The 26,413-nt window shown below is 65.7% G+C and overlaps 1 protein-coding gene across 1 annotated transcript in view; it reads left to right on the top strand.

Moving 5' to 3' along the window:
* Positions 1-26,413, top strand: part of KCNQ1 (potassium voltage-gated channel subfamily Q member 1) — a 340,175-nt gene that overhangs the window by 86,658 nt on the left and 227,104 nt on the right. The window contains exons 3-10 of the mRNA XM_069471839.1: positions 1,603-1,729; positions 2,210-2,288; positions 2,873-2,969; positions 3,629-3,769; positions 12,899-13,009; positions 14,152-14,247; positions 16,243-16,365; positions 17,225-17,366. Coding sequence (XP_069327940.1) covers positions 1,603-1,729; positions 2,210-2,288; positions 2,873-2,969; positions 3,629-3,769; positions 12,899-13,009; positions 14,152-14,247; positions 16,243-16,365; positions 17,225-17,366 — 916 coding nt within the window. The remainder of the gene's footprint in view (positions 1-1,602; positions 1,730-2,209; positions 2,289-2,872; positions 2,970-3,628; positions 3,770-12,898; positions 13,010-14,151; positions 14,248-16,242; positions 16,366-17,224; positions 17,367-26,413) is intronic.

Genomic DNA, 26,413 nt, shown 5'->3' on the forward strand with positions numbered 1-26,413 from the left:
CAGGTGTGGCGGGCAGGGCTCCCGGAGGGGGTGAGGGTGCGGGGCTGGCCCGAGCAGGGGAGGGGTACTTGGAGGTGGGAGGTAGGCACGGGAGCCCCCAGGGCCAGGGGAGGCTCTCGGGGGAATGGTCTGCAAGTCTCTGGAAGGGGGCATTAGGTGGCAGCCCCAGACGCTGACCCTGTGGTGTGGACAGTGGGAGCCATGGCAGTTGCTTGAGCAGGGAAGGGGCCTGTGAAGGGGACGGGTGTTTGCGGGTTCTGGGGAGGAGCTTGAGGCCCTTTTAGTTCAACTCTGGGGCTGTGTGTAGGGCTAGGTGTGCAAAGGCAGGTGGGCCTGGGCCCAAGGATGGTGAGGACACCCCCACCCCATCTGCACTGCAGGGCCTGGGCCGCCTCCCCACACCAGAGTCACGGGGAGAGAGACGGTGCTGGCCTTGGGGTGCTGTCCCCTGACTCGGGGGCAACGGCCCTCCTCTCCATCGCTGCCTGAGCGTGAGCCCTGGGGTCCCGCCGCGGCCTTGGCCTGCTCGCGAGGCCGATGGCAGTGGAGATAGTTTTATCTCTGAGCAAACATTCAGCCCGCGGTCTCCGGCCTGGGGATGGTGAAATGGCTGTTCTCCTCTGCCCCTCCCAGCCCGGCAGCGCCGCGCTAATTAACTGGGTCCTTCCCGGCAGCCGGGCCTGGGGCACGTTCCCACGGCAGATGGGACTGGGGGGTCAGCGTTGTTCTGAGTGACTCCCACCCGCCCCCGGCGTGGCCGTCCTGTGTTTGGACGGACGGCTCCCATACGGGTTCTCCCCGAGTGTCAGGCCGGGGTCACTTGGGGGGCACAGCCATGGGAAACAGCCCCGATGGTCACCATCTCGGGCACAGACACACCTGGCACTGGGCACCTGCCTAGGTTAACTGATCTTACGACGTCCATCCAAACAAGAACCAGCCTGTTTAGCGGTCGGCCAGCTCGGAGGTGGGTGGGCCACAGCGCTGGGCAGAGCCTCTGGGGACGGCTCCCCGTCGAGGCCACAGATGGCCTGCCTGAAGGGGACGCTTCTGGCTTCGCCTTCCCTGGGGGGCTCTGTGTGCCAGGGCTGGCTGGGGGGGGCGCCACACTCCTGGGTGTCACGTTAGATATGATCTTGGCCATAAACCCCACCTCAGCCCACAAGACCAAGACGGACTGTCACCATCTGCGTTCCACGGCTGAGGAAACCGAGGCTCAGGATCCCAAAGCACCCTGGGGGTGGGATTCAGCCCCACGGGGCCTCTTCCCACTCCGCTGGGAGCCTCCTCCCTCCGGGCTCGGTGGAGTCAGGGGTGGCCAGAGGGGGGCGGGTCTGCCAGGCATTGGGGTGCGGTGGGGCTAGCCGTCCTGGGTCTCCCATGAGGGAGGGGTGGCTGTGCCAGGCCCAGAGACAGGGCTGTTGGGAAGGTGCCTCTCACTGGGGGCGCCCGGGGTTCCTGCCACCGTGGTCACCGGGACCTGGGCCTGCCGTCTGTGGGGTCCCCTCAGCACAGGCTCCCCGTGTCCTGCAGGTCACAGGCCCCACGCTGGGTACGGCAGAGCCCTGCGTGAAGTGCCCTCGCCTCCCTCTGTCCCCGCAGGAGATCGTCCTCGTGGTGTTCTTTGGGACGGAGTACGTGGTCCGCCTCTGGTCGGCCGGCTGCCGCAGCAAGTACGTGGGCGTCTGGGGGCGGCTGCGCTTCGCCCGGAAGCCCATCTCCATCATCGGTGAGTCGCACCCCTCCCCCCGGCCCCCACTGTGGAGGTTCAGCCCCGGGGGGCCAGACTGGGAAGGACCACGTCACAGCCACCCCGCGACAGAGGCCCCTGGGAGACCCCAGCTACTCTGACCGCCTGTGAAGGCCCAGGGCCCCCCAGGCCACCTCCGCACAGAGACGCTGCTCGTGGGATCGGGGGTCCCTCACAGCTTCCCGGGACCCTCCTCGCCCAGGCCTGAGGCTCTGTCCTCTCTGACCCCTGGCAGGGCGCAGCACAGGGCCGGGCCCGAGCTGGTGTGGGGGCCGGGGTTCCACGTGGCCAGGAGGGAGGGCCGGGTCTCTGCATTCAGGTGCTGTCTGACCCCGCACCCGAGGTGTGTCACGTCCCTGTCATTGCGCCCTGCCCTGACCGGCAAGCCCTGTCCCCAGATGTGGGCGGAGGGCGTGGCTGGTGACAGCTGTGAACGCTGCTCCCTCCTGTGTCCCGCAGACCTCATCGTGGTCGTGGCCTCCATGGTGGTCCTCTGCGTGGGCTCCAAAGGGCAGGTGTTCGCCACGTCAGCCATCAGGTGAGTCTGTGCCGCACGCTGTCCCTGCTGTGCTGCCTCCGCGGCTGGAGGGGCTGACCCGCCACCCGCTCCCTCTCCCAGGCTGCGGGTGGCCTTGCGCCCCGTCCACCCGGCTCTGACGTGCTCACCCTCCCGGGTCCCCGCTGCCCCCAGGGTCACGGAGCAGTGTGCTGGGTGGCCCAGGCCCGGCACTTCCTAGCTTCTGGGACCTGGGTGGTGACCCGACCGTTGTGGTGCACAGCCTGCCCCTCTGAAAACTGGGGTGACCCCAGGCCTCCCCAGAAGGAGTCTGGGGACCGAGGGGTGTGGAGGTGTGCAGCCCGAGCCCCGACACTGTGGTCACACAGATTCAGAGCCAGGCCGCGGGGGGCTGTGCTCAAGGCGGAGCTCAGAGGTGCCCCCACGGGGCCGAGTCAGGAGGGCGGGCGTGGAGGTGACAGGGTGCCGTCCTGGTGGCTGTGCAGTCTCCCACCCAGCGTGGGAGCCTGGGGGGCTGGGACGCTCGCCCCACCTGCGGGCTCCGGGCCCCAGCAGGGACCCCCGAGACCAGTGTGCCCCTCTCAGCCCCGCGCTCTCTCCCCCAGGGGCATCCGCTTCCTCCAGATCCTCCGGATGCTGCACGTGGACCGCCAGGGAGGCACCTGGAGGCTCCTGGGCTCCGTGGTCTTCATCCACCGCCAGGTGTGTGGGCCAGATGGGCGCGGGGGGCGCAGAGCAGTGTGGCCACACCGGGATGGCTCTGCCCCGCCGTGAGGACCGGTGCCAGGGCGCCTGGGTCCGGGCGCGGGGCCTGGGACCCCAGAGCAGGCACCCAGCCCAAGTCCAGGTGGGACGCTGCCCCCCACACCACGGGGCCATCGTCCCGGCCTGCCACGCTGATGACATGCCCACCTCCCTTTGAGCTGGGGACAAAGAACTGTGGGGCAGATGCAAAGACAGAAATGTAGAGGGGGAAAAAGTGTCTAAGAGACTCAAACCCAAAACGAGGCAAATCGGGAAAAACCTGGTGCAGGCGAAGCCACCGACACCCTTTCCCAGGGCCCAGGGAGGTGTAGGCTGCGAGGTCCCTGGCTCCAAAGAGCGGGGGGCCTGCACCTCCCGGAGGCTCTACTGGTCCCCGTCAGCTCTGGCCCCACTTTGGGGAGCGAGCCGGGCTGTCGCAGGGCCGAGCCTCCCAGGCGGGTTGTGGGAAGTGGGTGGCTTTGAGGTCCGCCCTCCACGCGGGAGACACGCGGCCGGCGGAGAGCTGTCTGCTGGGCGTTGTCCCCTCGCGGCCGGCGGTGTTGGTGCGGCGTCTGCGCAGGGGCCTGGGCTGACGCGGTGTCCGCTTGCTGGCCTAGGAGCTGGTGACCACCCTGTACATCGGCTTCCTGGGCCTCATCTTCTCCTCGTACTTCGTGTACCTGGCCGAGAAGGACGCCGTGAACGAGTCGGGCCGCGTCGAGTTTGGCAGCTACGCGGATGCGCTGTGGTGGGGCGTGGTGAGTCGGGACCCCTGGGTGGGCGGGGGTCCTAGGCTGAGGCCACGTGGGCCGGGACAGAGGGGGGCAGGGCACGGGTGCGGGTTTCTTGAGATCCGATGCCTCGTTGTCAGGGCTCCGCCTGGGCACTCACTGCCTGTGCCCACGTGTCTGTTCCCAAAGCCACGGCCGGTCCCACGCCCCATGCCCCACGCCCCACGCCCCACGCCCCACCCCCACGCCCCACGCCCCACGCCCCACGCCCCACGCCCCACGCCCCACGCCGGCCACTCTGGAGGCACCGTTTCCATGTCGACCATTTGGACGTTTCTAACACTTTCTTCTTTGAACTTGTGCTTCGAGTGTGGGGTGGGGGCCTTAGGGCCTTGGCTCCGGTGTGGGCTCACCCCCCTGCCGACCCCCCGGGCTGGGTCCTAGGCTGCCTGTTCCACCTCCACCCCCCGGGTGGTGCGGGTGCGGGGTGGGGGTGGGGGTGCCAGGTGCGTGCCCTGCATGTCCGGGTGTCCGCTCCGGCCCTGTGCGCATCCCTGTGCCTGAGAGCGGGACAGGAAATAGCAAAGAGAAGGCACCGCGGCGGGTGGAGAGTTCTTGGGAGAGGGAAAGGGGGCTGTTCCCGTGGACGTGGGCCTGTGGACTGTGCCGCTGGCCCGGGCAGCAGCGCAGGTGTGGCCGGGCCTGGGAAGGCGCTGCCCTGGGCCCGAGGCTGCCGGCGGGGGGACAGCTCCAGCCGCCCAGAGCAGCCGAGTGCCGTGTCGCCGGGACACGGGCCTGGGACTCCTTTTGTGGGTCTTGGGGGATACCTGCCTCACGTTGTCAGGCGAAGGCCAGGCCGCCAGCATCCCTGCAGGAGCTGGTTACTGCCCGCACGGCCTTCACACTCTCCGGAGAAAACCAGCTTTTGTATATTATGCAAAACCTCAGGGTCGTTTCCACGGGGAACACACGGACCCCGGCGGGAGCGGTGGGCTCGAGGCCAGAGGGCAGGGGCAGGGGGCCGAGTCCGTCCACGCCTAGCCCACCGCTGGCCCCTCAGCTGCAGGGGCAGGTGGGCTGCCGGGCCGGGGCTCGGCAGGGACGGGGCTGCCCTGAGGCTGCTCCTCTGTGGAGCTCCAGGTCCCCCAGGCCCCCCGAGGAGGACGGAGCTGGCAGCCGCGGGGCTGGGGTAGGAAGAGAAGAGGTGCAGCTACGCTGGGTGGAAGCCAGGGCCCAGAGGGCCATGCAGGGCCTGAGGGCGAGGCGTGGGCAGGACGGCTCCGGTGAACACGTGGCAGCGTGTCAGGCCCCAGCCTGTCTGTCCCTGAGGGCTCCTCCAGCGAGGAAGGGCCACCAAAGAGAGCCCGTCTCAGCATCGGGCGGGGCAGGCTGTGCCCTGTGATTCCTGTGCCCTGTGATTCCTGTGCCCCAGGGAGGCCCGGCGCCTGGAGGGGGTTCCTGACATGGGCCCAGTTAGCATGTTTTCTGGAAGCTTCCAACATGCCCGACTGCTTAGGGAAGGCAAGGATGTGCTGACACAGCTCCCAGGTTGGGGCAGGCCCCGGTTTTGGCCTCTGCCTGCCCTCCTGGGGCCTGTGTCCCGTGTCCCCGGAGGCCCCAGCGTGGCAGGCCTGAGCAGGCCCCGGGGCAGGAGCTCGCCTGCGGGGAGCGGGGCAGGGCCGGCCCGCGTGGGGCACAGGCTGCCCGGTCCGGGAGGACCCCCAGCAGGGTGGGGAGGTGGGGGCCGCTGGCACAGCAGGAGCCAGGGGGTGACGGCCCGCAGGCGGTGCCCAGCCTCGGTGCCCGGCCTCGGTGCCGCCCCGCCTGCCTTCCTGGCCGCCCGCTGGTGCTGCGGGCAGCGGAGGCTACTCCCAGCCCCCGCCCGTGGCAGAGCCTCGCTTCCACTCCCACACCTGTGCAAACATCCGCCCGCTGGCCGGGAACACGGCCCCTTTGTGCCCGGCTTGGCACCGGTGCCCCGGCCCGCGCCGTCAGCTGCAGCCCGCGCCCGGGCCACCGTGTGCCCTGGCCATTGTTCCCTCCAGGCCCGAGCCCCTGGCCCCCCCGGCCCCCCCACCCCGCCTGGGGCTCTGGGGCAAACGCTCCCATTCAGCTGCCCCTGCAGCTGTCCGGGGGGAGCAGCCCCTGCGGCTTGAGTTATGGGCTGTGCTCCTGGCACTCTGCGGACAGACAGAGCTTGAGAAATGCAAGATGGGGCAGCCCAGATGGGGGCTCCTAAGCCAGTTGCCAATTCGCAACTGCATCCTGAGCAGTTGTTTCCTCTCGGGTTCCTTTGTCCCGGCCTCCCTCACCCCACCGGGGAGCACAGCAGCCCCCGCCCGGCCCGCGCAGACAGGCACGGGTGGGAGAGCCATGGAGAGCCAGGCACAGCCGAGCCCCGCCTCAGGGTGCCCGTGGGCGGGCGGCTTCCTGGAGGCCAGGCCCCTCCTGTCTCCACGCTGCGTCTGTCCCAGGCTCGCCTGGGCTCTCTGGACCCCTCGCTCCTCAGATGCACCCCAAGATAGGGCCGGAGCTGCCACAGCAAAGCCCCACAAACTGGCCTAAAACAGAAGAAAGTTATTTCAGTTTGGAGGCCACAAGTCTGAAATCGAGGTGTTGGAGGGGCCAGGCTCCCTCCAGGGGCCACGCTCCCTCTTTGCCCCTTCCGGCTCTGCTGACCCCAGGTGTCCGTGGGCTTGTGGCCACTTCATCCCTTCTGCGACTGTCTCTCTCCTCTCTCACAGGGACACTTGTCATTGGATTTAGGGCCCACCCAGATGGCCTGGGATGATCGCATCTTGAGACCCTTAGTCACATCTTTGAAGACCCTATTTCTGAATAAGAGCACGTTCTGAGGGGCCGGGTGGGCGTGAATCGAGGGGACGCATCCCGCGCAGGGTGGCGGGTGTCCCAGGATTTGGTGGGAGGGTCCCTCCCCTGGCTGGGCCTCAGTTTCCACAGCTGTCAGTTGGAGGTGCTGGCTCGGTGGCTGGGCGACCCCTCTCGTCCCCCTCCCCCGCGTGGAGATGCCAGCTCGGACATGAGACTCCTTCACCCCCAAGCGTGGCGCCCGCGCCTGGCCGCCGAGACATTTGGGGAGGATTTAAGACTTTTTTCTTTGCCCTTGGAACAAAATGCGTTTGTTTGTGTTCAAGTTTGAGCAGAGGAAAAGCAGTTTTTGCAAACACGGGCTCCTCTGTTCAGGGCCCGGGGGTCTCTGCACACAGGAGGCTGCGGGCTCTGTTTACCCCCCTGCCCCTGCGTCTAAATTTAGAATTGAGAGTAAAAAGCTGGAATCCCATCCCTACGTCCCAGCCACCTTTTAAAATAGAGTCTGGCTGCTCGCTGTTCGCTCCGTCCTCACCTGGAGGCTCAGACGGTTCCTCCCCCCGGGCGGTCCCGCATCCTCCCCGGCCTGCGCGTGGTGGGGGATGGGGCGTGGGCAGGGACAGGTGGGGCCTCCCGGACAGTCGCACTCGAGCCCTGTGGGCCTGTCCGGCGGGAAGGGCTGGTGTCAGGACCTCCTTTAGGCCAGGGAAGCCCCACGGACCGGGGGTGGCAGGGCCAGGCCCCCGCCCCGGCACGCAGACCCCACCCAGACCAGGGCCCTTCCTCTGCGTGGGGGTGCTGTGCAGCGGTGAACAGGGTCTGCGGGACCCCGGCCAGAGGGCTCTCCCCAAGGAGGGACTTTACAGCCAGGTTTTGTAGGATGACTAGGAGTCCACGAGGCAGGTGTGTCATCGTGTACCTACTGACCCAGGCCAGTGACTGTGGGAATTCTGTGTGGACGTGGCAGGCCCAGTGAGGGGGCACACGAGATTCATTTCCTCCTGGGGCAGAGGGTGAGCCCTTGGAAGGCTCAGGGCTCAGGGACTCGGGACAGAGCTTTCCAGCTACTCTTCAGGCGAAGGGAAAAGAAAGAGTTGCGTCGCGAAGCACGGAACCAGGAGGAGGTGGGGTGACGGGGGCCGGACCTCCCACCCCGACCGCTGACCAGCTGGTGCCCCGGCAGGTCACCCGCCCTCTCTGGGCGTCTGTGAAGTGCGTGTGAGGTGACACACCCAGCTCTGCGGATTGCCGGGGAGTCACGTCAGTGAATGCACAGAAAGCCCGGGGTGCCGGGCACCCCGCCGGGACGCGTAGGGCTGGTCATAAATCTCGGAAGGACATTGCCAGCCTCGGGTGTCTTGGCGTTCCCCAAAACCAAATGCCAGTCGGTGGCCTATGGAAGCTAATTCGCACTAACAGGTTTGGGGCTGCTACGGCCCAGTCACAGTCCTCGGCCCTGCTGGTCCTGGGGTGGGCCCTGCCCCCTCCCCCGGCACCCCTTCCCGGTGTGTGCGGCTGTGGCCTGTCCAGCCTTCTCAGTCCTGGACTCCGGGGACCCCCAGGGCCTGGCAGCAGACCAGGGCTGGCTCCCCAGGCGGTGGGCTGGGCGGGGAGGCCACGGTCAGCTGCCTGGGGCAAGGCCAGCGGCACCGTTGAACAGGCCTTGGGACGGGGCAAAGCACAGCATCATTCTGTGCCTCGGTTTTCCTGTCTGCTGAGCAGGCAGATGGCACCCCGCCTCCTGGGCCGATGTGGGGCTTGCTGGGAGGACTCCGTGGGGACCACGATCCCAGAGGCAGCCACTGGTCCTTTTGCCGTGGAGACTTTTCTCGGTCCCGGGGGCCTCCTGGTGAGGCTGGGCCACCTCGTTTGCCGGTCCCCTGTCCGGGCCCAGAGCGTGGGGTCCGCTCTGCGCTGGGCACTGGCAGGGCTTCAGGCCGCCCTGGTCTTGCTCTCTGAGCCGTGGCTGGCACGGGGTGGTGTATGGGTGGCCCCGTGGCAGCTCCCTGGAGGGGACCGCCTTGGTCCTGAGAATGGGGAGGCCTCCCTGAGGAGGTGACACCTGAGCTGAGTCCTCAGGGTGCAGTCACTCGGGCCACCAGCACCTGGGGCCTTGCGCCCAGCCGTGCTGCGGGGTGGACGTGCCCGTGTGGCCCCCACAGCCCACAGCTTCACCGGCAGCCTCTGCGTGGGGCTCCCAGTTTTGCTCGGGAGGAGGGGACCGAAGGGGCACTGACTCCTGCGGGGGTGTCGTGACGGCGCCGGCACAGCCCCTCCCCCACAGCACAGTGCGGCGTGTCCTTGTCCCGCTGGGCTGCGGTGACCTGCGCCACACCAGGGCAGGACACGGGACCCTCCCGGCCTGGGCTCCAGGGTTTTGAGAGTGAGACGGACTCACGTGACAAGAAGACCTAGGCCCGTGTGGATTTGTGTTCATTTGCTGACTTCTTCCTGCTGAAAGGAAGCAGTTTTATCTTGGGGTACGTGTTTGCTCTGGTCTTTGCCCGGAGAGCACCGCCCGCTCCCCTCGGCCCCGCTGGCAGCACCGTCCCCGTGTGGCTCCTCCCACGCGCCAGGCCGCGGGCTCCTGGGCAGCCCCATGTGGGGCCAGCACTGGGTGTCCCTTCGGAACCCGAGTGCCTGGCCTGGCGGAGCCCCGGGAGGCCGTGCCCCGCATGGCTGCCGTGGAGACAGCCCTGCCCCCGCCCGGCCACGGTCCTCTGGCCACGGATTCCCCTCCCCAGGCCGGCCCTGCCCTCGAGAGCCCTGACGGTGACGCGCAGGCGGGGGACTTGCCCCACCAGGAGGGCGTGGGCCCCAGTTCACCCCACGGTTCCTGTCCTGGGCACGAGTGGCCCGGGTGTGCCCAGGGTGGCCAGTGCCCCCGCGAGGCACCGCGGGGGTCCGTGTCCCTCCGATCGTTGGCCCGGGAGACGTGCAGCTCTGCATTCTCGACGGCGGCTGCCGGCACTTCCCAGCCCAGCGCCCGTAGAGCGGCCCATTCCTGAGCTGCCTGTGTCTGTGCGTCCAGGAAAAGCAAACAGCTCGCGGAGGGGCCGCTCCCGGCTCGGCCCTCGTTAACCTGACGAGGAGGGTCTGTGGCGGGGTCCGCGGCGGGGCGCACACCCCAGGGCACTGCGCGGAGCCGCCTCCTCCCGGCCTGGCCGGCTCCTGCTGCCCACCCAGGCACGGGCCACGACGCCCCCGGACCTTTCCGCAGGCGTGTCTGCAGAGGGGGCCTCAGCCCCTCCCCGCTTTCATTATGGACTTTTTGCTTTAATTTAGATTTCTTTAAAAAGTTAAAATATGATACCTGTATTTAAAAATTAATCATTTTTAAATATTTTAAAATAATTTTAAGTGGCGCCAGCACGTGTCGTGCGGCTGGTGGAGTCTGCAGGCGCCGAGGTGCCGAGGCTCACCTGGCCCGAGCCGCTCGCGACCCGGGTTGCGGCCGCTGTCCGGTCCCTGGCGGGGCGGCTGGGCGCGGAGGGGCCGGCGGGCTGGGGCAAGTGAGCTACAGAACAGGGGACTTGTGTATGTGTGGGGGTGTGTGCTCTCTATTTAATAAAACTGAGAAAATTTTTTTAATGATTGCACATTTATTAAAGTCACAGACTCATTATATGTTCACATAAATGAAATAATTTTACGAAAAGTTACTACATTTTCTAAAACAAAACACAACACAACACTGAAAGAAGCACGTACGTTTCTGCAAGTTTCTGGGAAGTCTGGCCCCCGGGAGGGCGGCCGGGTTCTCACACCTTCCTCTGTCTGGGTGGTGACATGCGCGTCCTTGTGCCAGGCGGGAGCGAGCGTGTCCCCGCCAAGCCTGGCACTGCTGCCGGCCGGCCATGCCCGTGAGCCGAGACAGGCTCCTGCCCCGGGGCGTGGCCCTTCTGCCCCCTCTCTCGGGCCCGGTCGTGTCCCCCGACTGGGTGCTGGCAGGGGGGCGCCCGGATGAGTGGGAGTCGGCACCCCCAGGCTGCCCCCCAGGCCCCGTGGCCAGTGGGTGCACCGGGGCGCGCAGGGCTGTGACAGGCCACATGCAGAGCAGCTGTGGAACCCGGAGTGGAGGGGCAGGCGTGGCCTCAGGTGTCAGAGGAGCCACCTGCTCACCAGCAGTGTTTCGGGGGTGACTAGGAGTCGCTGGATGAACACGTGGGAAGCAGCACGTTCTTGCTGAGCAGGGAGTGACCGTCCTCCCGAGACGGCCGAGCCGGAGGCTGGAACACAGGCACCCTGTGACCCCTGGCCAGGGCACCCGGCGTCCCAGCTCCGCTCTGGCCCTTCTGGCCGCCTCTGTGTACCATCTCGGCCTTGCCATGGGCTCCATGAGCATCCGTGTGGTGGGCAGGTGGGCGCATGCGTGCCCTGGGCAGCTGTCCCCAAGCCCTCTGGGCTGTGATGCTGCCGGGAGAAGTCACCCCCCCGGCAGGCGAGGCACAGGGTCTCGGAGCCCCCGTGTCACAACCCCGCGTCCGCCCAGCCCTTGCATGTGGGCGTGGCCCTCTGCAGAGGACACCGTGCCAGTGGGGGGCTCCAGGGCCCCTCAGGGCCCCCTCGTCTGCCAGCCCACTGTCAGCCCTGCCCGTGGCCCGGGTGGCCTGGCTTTACCCTGCGGGTACCTGGCTGTGTCCCAGGGGTGTGCACGTGTGTTCAAGGTGTCTGGGCCCAGCGTGCCCTGAGACTGTCAGGCTCAGACGCGGAGTCCAGCCCCCGTCGTGCGTGACCTTGCTGTGTGGCGTGTGCATGATGCAGATGCACGTGTGCCTTCCTGCGGCCTTGGCACGAGGAGCCGCGTGTTCCGGTGTGTGTGAGCGTGTGCTTGGGTCTCCGAGGCGTGGCAGTGAGCGTGCGCCCACACACGGCGCTGGTGTCCGCTCAAAGGGCTGGCGCTGGACGCGTCCTGCGAGCACCACGCCTGTGTGGGGGGCACACGTGTGTCTCCAGGACGGCCACGCTGCAGGAGAGGCTCGTGCAGGCAGCTGGGGGAGGCGGCTCGGGAGCGGCCTCCGCAGAAGTGCCGTCAGGGCCCGGCGCTGGGCCCGGGGGTCCCAGTGGCAGCCGGCTCTCCGCAGAGGCCATCCTGTCACGTCGCCTGGTTCCCCCGAAATTCAGACGTTGCTTCCCGACACGTTAGCGTGCTGGTCGGTACAATCCGGTGTCCTGCAGCATGGCCGTTCCTGCTGCTCCAGCAGCTCTGAGCAGCCTCATGTGCTGTGCCTGGCTCCGTGTCTCTCTCCACGCGTGTGCGTCCCTGTCCGGCTGTGGCTCCGGTGCTGCTCCCCTCCCTGCTTCCCTCCTCCTGGTGGCGGGTGGAAAGCGTGGGGCAGCCCAGCACGACACGGCCCCGCGAGGCTGGCGTGGCCGGCCATCGTCCTTGCCTCCGGGTGGGTCGGTCAGAAGGGCCTCCTGGCCCTGCCGTCGTCTGCGCTGGCCGCGGGCAGGGAGCGAACGGGTCTCCGTGCTGCTCTCAGCTGGGCGCCTCCCCGGGCCTGCGAGGGGTGAGGCGGTTGTCACGTGGCCTTGACTGGAGGCCCCAGGGGGCAAATGCCGGGCTGTCCCGAGCAGGGTGCCCAGGACAGGGCCGCAGACCTCTCCCAGCTGCAGGGCAGCCTGGGCCACCGTGTGCCAGGCTTGAGTCCACATGTCCACGGGACGAGCTGTGTCTCGGGGGCAGCCGGCTGTCCTCGCCGGGCTCGCAGCCAGCTCCGTGAGGTCCCCAGGCAGCCACACGGCTGCACCATGGGGGCGCAGCAGACCTGTCCCCAGCCATGGTGCGCTCTCCAGTCCTGCAGGCTGTCACTGTCAGGCTGGCCCTGGGGCCCAAGGAGCAAACCTCGGCTGCCAGCAGGAGGTGGGGGCAGCCCCTCACTCTCGTTGTCCCAGCACGTGCCTGGGCTGGTGGCTCCCGCCGAGGAGGCGCGAGCTGCATCTCGTGCTCTCCGAGAAGACGAAGGATGAAGCATCGGGTGCCCCAGGGGGTGTCAGGAGGTGACACGTCACCCCAGTCCCAGCTTTTTGTCTACTGGGGCCCTGCCTGGTGGGGTTGCTCGGCAGCCATGCCCGGCCTTCCATGGGGTGGGCGCCCGGGCCTGCGTGTCTGTGCCTGGGGGGCTGTGTGCCACGTGTGGGCCCAAGGGTCAGGGCGACCCGCACTATCCCGCTGCCTGGTTCCCGGGGCTTCGCTGAGCCACACGGCATGCGCTGGTGGCCGGGGTCTCCGGGCGTCTCTGCTCATCAAGGGGTGGCTTTGTCAGGGCCGGTGGCCCTCCTGCTGTTCTGGGCCCGTGCACGGCTCACCACTGTCCCCTCCTGCAGGTCACGGTCACCACCATTGGCTATGGGGACAAAGTGCCCCAGACGTGGGTCGGGAAGACGATCGCCTCCTGCTTCTCTGTCTTCGCCATCTCCTTCTTCGCGCTCCCGGCGGTAGGTGCTGCGGGGCTGTCTCGCTGCTCCACGGCCCCCCGGGCAGAGCCCCCTGCAGAGGCGGCTTGTTCGGAGCTGGGACGGCCCCTCCTCCCGGCTCGCCTGCCTTGGGGCCCCGGCACGGCCCCGGTCCCAGCCCTGTGGGGTCCTTCGTGGCCAGTGTGGGGTGTGGGCCTGCGGAGGGGGGAGCCCCGCCCACTGCCGCGTCACCACGTCACCACGTCACCACAGAGCAGGGTCTATGTCCAGAGAGGGAGCAGTGGTCTCTCACTGCGGCCCTGGAGGGGCTTTGTTCCAAGTCCTTTGCAGAAATCAGACCGTGCGAGTAAAACTCTTCTAGCCCACTGTGTCTGTGCTAGGTGTGTGTGTGATGTGCGTGTGCATACGTGTGTCATGTGTGTTGATGTTATATGTATACAACATGTATACACACATACTGTATGTTATACATGTGTGTGCACACTGTGTATTTGTACTGTGTGTGTGTATACACATTTATGTAGCATACGTGTGCCATGTGTACGTGTACACGTATGTTACATATGTATATAGTATGTGTGCACATGCATGTGTGTGTGCAGGTGTCACAGGTGTGTGTGTGCTGTATGTCTGTGTCGTGTCTGTGCCCGTGCACCCATGTGTAGGTGTGTCAGTGCGTGTGCCCGTGCCTGTTGCGTGTGTGTGTCACAGGCACCCACACATGTGGATGTGACACCACGCGCATGTGCACGGCCCACGCCCTGTGCTGACGGGGAGCTCACAGCTGCTGGGCGCGTCCTCTGTGTCCCACTGTCCCGGCCGGGGCTGCTGTCTTGCTCCTGGGCGCACGTGGAGGGGCCCGGCCCCCCCCGGCCCCCCCGGCACCCCCCGGGTCCCTACGGTCTCTGGGAACGGGTGGGGGAGGCGCTGGTCCCTCCTGGGGCCGGGCCCCTCCCTGGATGAGCCCTGCGGTGTGAGTTCTGTCTCCGGGCCGGCCCGGGCAGGCCAGGCGGGGTCACAGGTGCCGGCCTCGCTTGCGCGGCCTGCAGCACGGACCAGGCCTGGCCTTCCCTCGCCGGTGACCCAGCGCCCGTGTCCTGCGAGCTGGGTCCTGGCCAGCGGTGGCCCGTGTGGATGTGAGTGTCCGTTCCTTTCCTTTCCAGGGGATTCTCGGCTCCGGGTTTGCCCTGAAGGTCCAGCAGAAGCAGAGGCAGAAGCACTTCAATCGGCAGATCCCGGCGGCGGCCTCGCTTATTCAGGTGCGGTGCCTGGGCGGCCCTGGTTGCCGTGGTCACTGTCATCGCTGTCTTCTGCAGCCTTCTTGTCTGCCTGGGGAAATAAAGGCAGCGTCAGTGGGCAAGTCTCGGCCCGGGAGGCGCTGTGTTCGCGGGGCGTCTGCCTGGGCAGCGGGGCGGGCACAGGGCCCTGGGAGCCTGTCTCCCTCCACGGCGGCCCCTGCCGAGAGTCACACCGCACGGCCTGGGGACAAGGTGTGACTGCGGCAGCTCCACGATTAGACAGGGTGGGCTCCGAGGGTCTCTTGCCCTGGCCAGCCTTGGGGTCCTGCCACTGTCCCCTCTTCTCCCCCTCCGTCCGCATGGCCCCTGCTTGCCGCAGGGCTAAGCCAGGGAGGGTGGGGATCCAGGGCCCTCAGTGGCTGTCCTCCAGGGGAGACGGGCCCAGCGCCCCTTGGGGCCACCTGACGAGAGCCAGGACCAGCAGCGGACAGCACGGGCCGCCTCCTGGGCCCACAGGGCAACCGGGGAAGGGAGTTTCTGCAGAGGGTGGGCGCTGGTGGCCCTGAGCCCGAGACACACCCGGGAACTGGGCGCCCTTTGACATAGACAGAAACGCGCTCAGGTGTGAGAACCATCCACAGACCGTGTCCCTGTGGTCTTTGCTGCTGGCCGCTGCGGGGCCTAGCGCGTGGGCGTTGGCAGGTGGGGTGGGCCAGCACCCGCCTGTGGACGCGGCCCTCTGCCCGGTGCAGTGGCTGGATGCCCAGTCTGGGCGCCCTGGGCTGAATGCCCCCCCCAGGGGAGGTCTGGGCCCCCCGCAGGCCTCAGTTTCCCGAGCGCTCTGCCCAGGCAGGGCCCCGGCGCGAGTTGGTGGCTGTCAGGGCCGGGGCTCAGCCGAGGTCTCCACCTTGATCCTCGAGCACGTCCAGAGCCCAGTGTCTGGCGCCTGCACGTCACACCCGAGCAGGAAGGAAACGCCAGCCGCGGCTGTGAAGGGGGCGTGGGGCCGGCAGGGCTGTGTCCCCACCTCAGGCCTGGTTTTACGGCCTGCCTGGTCTCAGGGAGACCTTAAATCAGGCCCACAAACCCGCCTCGGGCCGCCGGCCGCACGTCCTGCAAACTGGGGCTCCCTCCGGCCACCCCCACCCGCCGGGGAGGCGGGACCCGGGGCCGCAGACAACGGAGCGGCACTGGGTGGTGGGCGGCGCCCGACTTGGGGTGTGCAGGGGAAGCAGCGGCCTCAGAAAGGCCGGGCCGCGGCCTCCTCCTGGCTGCCCGTGGCCTGTGGGAGTGGGGGCCGCACGTGCCCCTCCACAGCTGCGGTGTCTGCCCAGGGCTGTCATCACGGTGGCATCACTGTCATCCAGGAGCCCCCGTCATGCCCTTTTCCACTAGCCCCCGCCTCAGGCTCACAGGCCGTCCTTACAGGAGGCTCGGGAGTCCCCCCGCCCCATCCCTGCCCACCTGGACTCCACACGGGCTCCCCTCGGCTCCCTCCGGGGCGTCCTATGTGGTGGCTCCCAGAGGGACTCTCTAGAGCACGGCTAAGAGCTTCACCCATGTGCCACCAGAGGCCACCCACCAGCAGAGCGGCCCGCAGGGACTTCTGGGAGGGGCTCAGCCTCACTCCCGCCAGCCCCAGGGACCCTGCCCCTGCCTGACGCCCACACCGGCCCCAGCGGCCCTCCACAGCCCTTCCTGGCTGAGGCCTGGGCTGCCAGGTGTGCCCCTGTCCCCTGCGCTGGTTGTCGCGGCCTGTGCTTGGGTGGGGCGCAGGCGGGTGGGGCTCGCAGGTGAAGTGAGGCACCTGAGCCGGGAGTCACCGTCGGGGGTGAGGCAGCGAACTGCCGGGCGCAGGAAGGATGTCGGGGCAGGGCGCCGTGAGCTGGGACCGCTTTAGGCTGTGTGACTCTGAGGGGAGGGCCGGGGCCTGGGGAGCAGGACTCGGGCCGCAGCTCCCCTAGGCCCCCAGTGGATGGCTTGACAGGTGACGGCCTCCCCTCCCCCCCATTCCAGACCGCGTGGAGGTGCTACGCTGCCGAGAGCCCCGACTCCTCCACCTGGAAGATCTATGTCCGCAAGCCTTCCCGGAGCCCCGCCCTGCTGTCCCCCAGCCCCAAGCCCAAGAAGTCTGTCATGGTGAGCGGCCCCCCAAGCTGAAACACCAGGGCAGGGCTGCCAGTCAGCGGGGAGAGGCTGAGGAGGCCACGGCTTATAGCTGGGGTTTGGGGGCGCCTCTGTCCTCGGTGTTTCAGCGCAGTGTCCAGGCGCTGGGGTACATGCCCATGCGGGGCCCCTGCCGGCCAACGCCCCCAGGCATGGGGGCGTGCAGGACGGTCCGCTCCGAGGCTGAGTTCTGGCCGGGGCTGGTGAGGAAGTTCCTCAGAGGCCCTCGCCGTTGGGCTTCGCTGGCTGGCGACGCCGGATGGAGGCAGCGGCGCAGCTCAGGGAGGAGGGTCTCGCGGTCACAGGTTGGGGGAGGTCGTGCAGGCTCAGGGCAGGAGTCCTGCGGCACGGCGTGGGCGGTGGATGAAGGCCGGGCTGGAGCCTGGCGTCACCCCCTTCCTGGGCCGTGCACACGCCCTCGCTGGGGAGACCTGGCCTTCCGGCCTCCAGCCACCACCGAGCCTCTGTCTTCCCTCTGCCGGGACACCCTCCCCGGCCCCCACCCGGCCTGCGCGCTCACCGCCGCTGGTGCCCTCCCCTGACAGGCCCTGCTGGACCCTGGTCTGTGCCCCTCACGCGCTCTGGTCCTCGCCTGGCCACGGCCCCCGTCACCACCTGCCAGCACCATCTCACGCACTCACCTGTGCGCCCCGGCAGCAGCCAGGCCAAGCCCTCAGGTGGCCCATGCAGCTCTGCCCTGGCCCCGCGGAGGGCGCTGGAGCTTGCCCGGGGCCCCTGGCTCCTGGCGCGGCGCCCACGGCAGCGCCCTGAGGTCAGGGGAGGGCTTGGCCGAGGGTGCCAGGAGCCACCAATCTATCATCTGCTTTTTTAGGTCAAGAAGAAAAAGTTCAAACTGGACAAGGACAATGGGGTGAATCCTGGAGAGAAGACGCTCACTGTGCCCCACATCACGTGCGACCCCCCGGAAGAGCGGAGGCCAGACCACTTCTCTATGGACGGCTACGACAGTTCTGGTGAGGACCCTGGCGCGGCGTGGAGGGCGGGGCCGGCCCGGATGCTCCGCTCTGGCCCCGGAGCCTCGCGGCCACCCCACCACTGCCAGAACCTTCTCCCTGGGCGTCCCCCGCCCCCGATGTGCACAGATCGCTGCCTGTTTTGGGAGGCTGAGCGAGTTTTCTCCTTGGGCTGAGGTCTCTGCTAATGAGCAATGGACAGAGGGTGGGGCTTCTAGAAACTTCTGGATACTTTCTAGCTGCTTCCCCCTCAGTCTTTCCTGAGGAGGGGGCTCGCCACGTGTTCTGTTGAGGGGGAAGCTCAGACGGATGACAGGACGGGCTGGCGGTGCCGGGGGAGGGTGCATTGTTGAATCTGTGGCCAGGCTTCCCCCTGGCAGAGCCCACGTGCTGTGCTTGGAACGTGGCAGGGTGGCCTCTCCGGGCCACGGTCGGGGAGTCTGGGGTGAGGGTGGTGGGGATGGGCCCTGGAGGAAGGCGCCGGGCCTGGGTAGGTTGTGGGGGCCTTGCGGGGCCAGGTGAGCCTCGCGACCTGGACCCGCCTTTCTTCTTGCGGCTCACGAGGGGCCGGGATGAGCCACGCTCCGCCATACCTGTGGGTTGCGCGGTGGCCCGTCCTGTGGGTTGTGCCATGGCCCGTCCAGGGTCTGGTCGTCCCCAGTCCTGAGCAAGGGGTTCACCCGGTCAGAGCGGCTCTTTGATAGACGGGAGAGGGAGGCCCAGGGAGGCTGAGCACGCGCTCGGCAGCCCCGGTGGCTGGACTGGGTTGTGGCCACTGCGCGCGTCTCCCCAGCCGCTGCTCTTCCCAGGCTGCTGGCTGCGCAGACACGAAAGGTGCCTATGGCGACCCTGCCTCTCCTGGGCTGTGCCGGTGGGGCCGGGGCAGGGCAGGGGTCTCCCCGGCCGTCCAGCCTCACCAGGAGGTCCACGATGTCCCACTGCCATGGACCCACCTTGAGAGAAGCGTTCCGTGGGACAGGGCTGCGACCTGGGCAGCTCTGTGGGGCATGCAGGGCTGGGGACCTCACGCTCTGGCCGCGGACGGAGGGGACAGGCTCCCGGGTTGTGGCTCAACCGTCCAGAGTTAGGAAGGGGGGCCACGGTGGAAGGGACCCTACTTCTCCCAGGAGCTCTGCCCCCTCTCCTGGGACTTCGGGGCCCACCTCTGGGGACCGTGACCTGGTGGAAGGGACCCCACTTCTCCCAGGAGCTCTGCCCTCTCTCCTGGGACTTCGGTGCCCACCTCTGGGGACCGTGGCCCGGGAGAGCTGCATTCCCTAGCAGCTCTCCTAAAACCACATGTGGCTTTTCCTTCCTCCGGGAGCAGCGTGCGGGGTTTGGAATAGCCGTGCTGCGCCCCAGACGGGGATGCGGGAGAAGCCCACCGGAGCCCGTCTGTTTGCTGCGTCTCATGCGAAAGTCCCTTTCCCTGCCCTGCCAGCTGCCTCCTTCCATCAGACTCGGGGACTGTGTCCTCGTGCAGAGACAGTGCTGACCAAAGGCTGTGCCGGGTCACCAAGGAGAGGTTCTGGCCAATGTCACAAACGCCCCTGCCCGGGGCGTGGACCCTGGGTGGAAGGAGGGCCCTGTTTTGGAAACGCTTGGCCCTGCCCGTCCAGGAAGACGGTGAGGTGGTGGCCTTGCCCTCCCAAGCACAGGAACCCTCGTCTTCCCAACAGAGAGGTCGGGGGTCAGGCCGAGGGCACCGTGTACAGGAGCCCACGTCCCCTCGGCCACCTGCTGCCGGTGGACATGGAGCACCAGGCCTGTGCTGGTTCCTGCTGATCTAGTTTTGCCAGACAAGGTCTCACCCGTCTGTCCCCTGTGACTCAAAGGCGTGTCCCTCCAAGGAGGCCCGACCCCACCTGGAGGAACAAATCCTCCTCCTCTCCCCTGACAGCTGTCTTCCACGGGCCGCACGTGCCAGTCCCCTTGGTGGCTGGACACTGCCGTTGTGGACTCCGGGCGGTTGGCAGCCAGGCCCTGCCCCAGTCGTGCTGCGAAGCCGGGGCCTGGGCACGACAGGAAGGCACTGTCTGCCGACGCTGCCCCACCCCCCGTGCCAGGAGATGTGGGGTCCAGAGCCAGGACCGCGCGCCGCGCCCGTCCCCATGCAGGAGGGGCCTCTGTGCTCTTTGGTCATTTCTGAATCCGTCCCTCCCCCTCTCAGACCTCTTCCCAGGGCCTGGGACTGACCAGAACATTCCAGGACCCGGTAGAACATTCCAGCTTGTTGGCAGTTGACAGTGAGGATACTGTCACCGTCTTAAGCAGGGCAGAGGGTGACAAGCCCACCCTGCTCCCACCCCTTTGTGCTCATAGGCCAGCCACACTCCAGCGTGTACCTGGGTGACAGGCCTGTACCTCGTCCCCACGCCGCACCGTGGCAGGGGGCAGAAATGTTCCGGAAAGGGGCTGTGGCTGTTCCCTGCTTGGGGCCTTCCCGGGCATCCTCCTGTGAGGCCCCAGGCAAACCAAGCCCGGGATTTGGCTCCGGCGGCCACGTCTCGGTGAGCCCCCGGAACGCGCTCCCTGCCTGCCCACTGGAGCGGCACAAAGGGTGATTGTGCCAACAAATGCCCGGTGCCCCCGCGGCTCCGGCTTCGGGGGCAGGGCCATTGTCCCGATGCAAATGGGGGCTCTCTGTGCATGCTAATGGGCGGCCGGGCGTGGCCGGGGGCTGGGGGAGGCGGCCTCCCTGCTTCCTGAATGCGGGCGCCATCGGAGCCGTCCATTCAGCCTGCTTGGTGTTACTAAGCCGCGGGCCGTCTGCGGAATGCTAATGAGGTATGGGAGCCGGCGCCCTTTGTGGAATGCTCCCACACGAGGGTTTCTCCTTCCTGCCACCCTGAAAAGTCAGCCCAGCCCAGGGCTGCTGGTGTTGGAGCCTGAGCGGCCGGCCCGGCCCCCGGGGACCCGAGCAGCCCCTGCCCGTGGGCACCTGATGCTCCCCAGTCCTCCTCGCCCAGCAGGCTCTCGGAGAGCCCTGGCGTGGGGAAAAGGGGTGCTAACCCCAGGGATGCCACCCTAGGAAAGCCCCACAGCCCTGTTCCCACGAGACGTGGCGTGAGCACCCGTGCGGGCACCAGACCTCACCCGGCTGCGCTTTCCGGGAGGGTGACCCTGCAGGTCGGGCGGACGCCACCCTGACCCTGGCTCGGCAGCCCGCCCGCGCCAGCCCCTCGCTCACGGCGCCTTGCAGGGGTGGGCTGCGGCGTCGGCCCCGCTACAGAGGGAGGCCGGAGGCCTGGGGCCACGTAGGGACCTCCTGGGGCAGGAAGAGAACCTGGGAAGGAAGGAGTCCCCAGTGGAGGCTCAGAGCCCGGACCAACCTGCAGCAGGAGTGGGCTGGGTGGTCCCGCAGAGAAGCCGGGCAGAGGGGAGGAACCGGCCCCCGCCCAACGCCGCAGGCCCCCGCGCTCCCCACCACCCCTGGCCCGGGGCAGGGAGGTAGAGGAGTGTTAGCGCCACTTAGCCACCAGCCGAGAGCAGGAGCGCAGTGGGACCTGGCCAGGGCTGGCTTCTCTGCAGTGAAGTGTCACCGATGCCCACAGAGGACTTGGGGACCAGGCCACACGCCTGCAAGGGGGAAGCACAGGGCAAGGCCCAGACACCTGTGAGGACACGGTGGCCGTTGTTGATGCCTGGTGCTGCCCCTGGCATCCTGAGGACTCGCTGTGTGGGCGTCCTCCTGCCCAGAGGGACCAGGGGACACTGGCCGTCCTGTCTCCCTGTCCCTGCCTCAGAGCTACCGCCGTGGCTGTTCCGTCTGCCTGGAACAGCCTTTTCTCCTCCAGGGATTCCTAAAGGAGCCGTCCATGCCCAACACCGCCTGCCCCGTCCCTGCCAGACCACCGTCTCCGTGGCCTGCTGCCCATTCGCCAGGCCGCCCGTCTGCTCCCCGAGGGGGAGGGACCCTCCCGAGCTGGTGCCGTGCTCACCCCGTGGCACGCCTTGATGAAACACGCGTGGCCGCACCACCGCCCAGCTTTCATCCGACGGTCGGGGCAGGGCTGGCCAGGGGCCACCTCCAGAGCACCGAGGCCCCGGGCGGCTGGAGGGGACTTTCCCAAATCTGCTGGTCCCAGAGGCTTCAAGACACCTCGCACGGGCCCCTCCGAGGACGCTGGACTGCGAGGTCTCGGGTCTGTGACTTCGGGGTCGAGTGGCACATGCCTTCCAGGGAATTCTGACGCGATCTGGGGGAGCTGCTTGGAAGAGGTGTTTTCTCGGGGCCGAGACCCATGAACTCACCACGTGTCCCCTGGCTCCGTGGTTCTCCGTGTCTTGGGTGTCCCGTGGCCATCAGCGAGGGCCCCCTGGCAGCTGCCACTCTCGCCATGGGCTCCAGGGCCTTTTCCAGGCCACTGTGTCTCCTGGGGGAACCTGCCCTGTCCAGGGACAGTGTCACGACTGGCAGCGGGGACACCATGAAGGTCACATAAGCCACAGAGTCCTCTTCCTCTTCCTCTTCCTCCCCCAGCCTCCAGCCCCCCGCAGGCTCTAGCCGCTCAGTCGCCTGCTCCGTCCTGGCCTGTCGGCGGCCATCCGCCAGGGCCTGCTCTGCGTGGGCCGGAGCGGTTTCCCTGCCATCCCAGGAGGAAGATGGGTGGCGAAGCCCAGGAAGGCTTCCCGCGGGAGGTGACATCAGGGCTGAGCAGAGCCGGCCGGGGAAGAGGCTGCAGTGCGGGGGCACAGCTGTGCCTCCTTGGGTCTCCACGTATGTGCCGGGCACCCCGGGAACAGCATTTGTGAAGTGGGGTTTCGCGTCACCTGCCTCACGGGAAGGTGTGGGGATCACCCGCACCTAGGGGTGCCGCTGGAGTTTCCGTCGTTCACTGCTGGGGGCTTCGGGCGCGAGGAGCCACCTCAGGAAGTCCACAGAGCTGGGGCTTCGCCGGCCCTGCGCAGGGCTGGCCGGGGGTCAGCTGTGAGCTTCGTCCGCCCCACGTCCCCCCACAGCCTGGGGGTTGAGGTCGGGGCGTGGGGCAGGAGCGGGTCCCGGAGCGCAGCGGACAGGTGGCAGGGCAGCCACATGGGACCTGAAGAGGAGGAAGAGGGGCTGGGACGCCAGGACCCAGGGTCTGCAGGCGTGGGGACTGGCGGCAGCCCTGGGGGCGAGGCAGAGAGCAGCGTGGCCGTGGCCGGGGTGAGCGGGTGAAAGGAGAGACGGTTTATTTCTGTGCCGTTTTCGTCACAGCATTTCAGACGGGCAGATGTCAAAGTGCAGAGTGACGCATCACGGCCCACAGCCCGCCCTGCCCGAGGAGCACGCACGGCACGCAGAGGTCCCCGGCGTGGCCTGGGGGGGGGTCGTCCCCCTCGTGTCCCTTTGCTTTTCTGAGGGGGGGACGTTGCAACGGCCTCGACCCTCACCCCGGCCCTGCGGGGCGGTGGCGCCGCAGCCTCCTGCGCACGGCGGTGCGCTGGCCACGCGCCGGGCTCGCCTTCCGCCTTCTCTCCGACTGCGTGCTGGGTGAACCCAAAGTGTGCCCTTCCCCTCCGGAACCTCGCGGGGACCCTGACCGCCGCGTCCTGTGGCCTCTTTGCTTTCCGGACGGCTCTTACTGTGGGGTCCGCCGTGCCGCGCCCGTGCCCCCACGCTTGGCCAGTTTTCTGTCTCATTCTGGATTTAATTTACTTCCTCCTGGAGTCTTCTTTCTTCAGTGAACGTGAACTCTTCGTTTCTGTTTGTCTGACGTTTTTGCATTTTGCCTCTGCTCTCGGACGGTGGTTAGTCGGGGGAGTTACAGGCTGACATTTGCGTTTTCTCGGAAGACCGGAGGGGAAATGCCACCGGGTCCTGGTTTCTGGGGTTCGCCAAGCCCGTTTTTCATTCCTTCGTGGGTGACCTCCCCTGACTTTGAAAACCTTCCCTTTGGCTTTGGGGTTCAGTAGTTCGTGACAGTGTATCAAGGTGGCGGATTATTTTTATTTATCCTGCCAACAATGTGCTGTGATTCCCGAATCTGAGGGTTTATGTCTTTCATCCAGTACAGAAAGTCGGCACCGCCGTGCTGTGGAACGTCCCCTCCCCCGACATCCCTGTCTCATCCTGTCCCCTGGCTGTCTCGTAGTGTCCGGCTCTGTCCCCTGTGCTGCACCCATGGCGTTTTCTGTCCAGGTCACCAGCTCTTCAGATGTGTCTACCCCCTGCTTCATCCACCCCTGGGAACTTCAGTTTCAGTTGCCACATGTGTTTCTTAGATCTGTACATGTTTGTCTGGGGGTTTAATCTCCTTGACTTTAGCATCTTGTAATTTTCTCACATTTTACAGTACAACTTTAAATGTTTAAGCCATTTGCATATGCTCATTTCGTAGCCTCTATCCTATAATTTCATCATCTGCAGTTCTTGGAGAGTCTAATTCTGTTTACTGTGGTTTCTCCTGACTCTTGCTCATGGTAGCTTGTTTCCTTGTGGGTTTGTAAGTTTAGATTATGAGCTTGTGACTGGCAGATGTTTTTGTTTGTGGGGTTCCCATGTGTCCTGTTTGAGGGCACATGCCTCTGAGGACGTCGTCCCTTTGCTTGTAGGGGATGACCCAGTGAACCAATCTAAATTTATAGATCTGGGATTTTCCAGACAGCCCATGCGGTGTGGACAGACCCTCCATCTCTTGCGAGGGCGAGCCCAAGTTACACACGTTGAGAGGAGATGTTTTGTTTTATACTCCAGGAAAACAGGCCGAGAAAACTGAATTTCCTTTTTTTTTTCCTCCTCCTTCTGCCAGTGCGTGGGTTTGTTGTGTTTGCTTGTGTTTTGCTTTGTTTCATTTGAGTCTACCTTTTCATTACCGGCTCCACCTTTGCAGAGGCCTAGTTCACACGCAGGCGTCCCGGTGACTCATTCCTGCCCTGTGCTGGTGCCAGGCCCCGGGGGAGGACATCGAAGTCCACACTGTGGTCACTCGGCTGGGTGAACTCCCAGGACTCGCCGGTGTCAAGCCAGCGCACAGCAAGTGCTTCATCCTCAGCGCTTGGGGACACCCTCGGTGTCAGGGAGCTCAGCAGGGCACACAGCGGGACACCTGCTCTATGTCAGCAAGTCTGTCTGGGGACGTGCGGGGACAGGACTTTCAGGGCAGCAGGTCCACGTAACAGCCAGAAACAGAAGTCTCCATCTTTGTGCCGGGCGGGGCTGTCGCTGACAGGGGAAGCCAGGAGCCCCGTGGCAGAGCACCTGGCCGTGACACTTTGCACACAGACTCACAGGCCCGTGCCTGGAGATTCTGGGTCACAGCGGCTGCAGGGAGGCCCCGGAATCCGTGTTTTCAGCAGGCCTCCAGGTTACTGTAGAGCAAGTGGTCCATGGCCTGCGCCGGCTGATCCCGCGCGTGCGGCCAGCACCAGGGCCGGGGAAACCAGAGTGGGGCTTCTGTGGACCCAGGCTTGTCCCACTGGTACTGCCTCCGCCTCGCCTGGGAGGAAGGAAAAGGTGCTTGTCTGGGACAAGAACAGGGTCCCAGGCCTGCTCCTGGCGTCTGAACCTCTGTTCCAGGTCTCGGGAGTGATACCGTCCACGGCTCTGGAGAGGACTCTGGTTATGACTTGTAGTGATCGTCCTGGCTGTCACACGTGGCCCATGACAGCCTCAGGGTCCTGGGGAAGTGGTCCCCAGGCCTTTCAGGCTGGGGCCCCTGACTCAGTGAGTGGGTGTGGGAGTATGTCGGGACTCGGGGGGAGGCCGGGTCCGGCTCCTCACGCACGCCCTGAGCTCTTGGACCAGAACCGTCTCGGTGGCCCTCACCCAGCCTCTCACTTCCGCTCCCGCGTCTGCCCTTCCCTCTGGGCCTTCGCCGCCGCTGCTGTGGCGTCCTCCTCACTGTCTCTCCGCTGCCCGCTGCTCTGCCCGTCCTGAGTGGCCCCTGGGCCGGCGGCCAAGTGTGTCCACCTCGAATGGAAGCCCCCACCCCCGCCTCCATCCAGTAGCTTCTGTGCAACTTGCGATACCGTGGCCCTGCCTCGTCTTCCCAGCTGTGCCACCTTGGGCCTGCTCAGCCCTGCCGTCCCCGCCCACAGCTGTGCCCTCCCACCTGGGTGCCGCGCACAGAGGTCTGCCACCGCCGCCCATAGCTCCGTGGGGAACGCGTGTCCCTCCTCAAATCTGCTGTGATTGGAAAAGCGGTACGTGTTTATTACAGAGCATACGGCAAACACAGAAGAGAGTGATGACGAAAGGACAATCACCTGTTGTCTTGCCACTCGAAGACAGCAACTGTCAGACTTGGGACACATGTCACCCTCCCCCGCCCCCGCTGTGACGAAGCTACGCCCTGTGTGGCTCCACGCACGCGACTCAGTTGTGTTCCTGCTTCTTCATTTGTTGTGACATCATTGCCACATATCACTTGAAATTCTTTTAAAACTAATTTTTGTCGTTTCTAGGAAAATATTTATGCCAATGATGTTGTGGTTTTGAGCTGCTGCGTTAGAACCTCTAGACTAGTTTGGAAACATTCTACGGCGGGGCAGCCTTTCCCAAGAGGCTTACTGTTCTGTTGGAAATGGATTCAGAGCTTTGCTGTTCTGAATGGTGTTGCTGCTGGTTTTTAAACTCTTCCTCTGCAAAGAGGAGATAAAATCCCAAATTAGAGAATGTTTATATATTAATATATATTTATATTAACGAAAAGAGTAGTAATGGAAACACTTCACATCAATCAGATCCTGTGGAGTGAAGTTTTAAAGTATTTAAAGTGCTTAAGTTACTGTTGATTCATAAATTGGTATTTCTAAATATGACTTTAAACCCAATAACCAAAAAGGAAAAAAATAATGAATAATGTGTAAAAGAAAGGAATCCGCAGTTAGAGTTGGAGATTTCCATATGCCTAAGAGTTGACAGAACAATTGGAGAATCAGCAGAGATAGATCTGAATAATACTTTCCACCCAGTTCACATAGGTAACGTTTATAAAATACTCCTCCCAATGGTGGCAGAATGTGTATGGTTTGCAAGAACATTTACCAAGACAGACCATGTTCTGAACCATAAAACAAATCTGAATACATTTAAAATGATTCCGGTGATATAAGTATGTCCT

The sequence above is a fragment of the Eulemur rufifrons genome, chromosome 6, assembly GCF_041146395.1.
Source record: "Eulemur rufifrons isolate Redbay chromosome 6, OSU_ERuf_1, whole genome shotgun sequence".
Taxonomy (NCBI): Eukaryota; Metazoa; Chordata; class Mammalia; order Primates; family Lemuridae; genus Eulemur; species Eulemur rufifrons.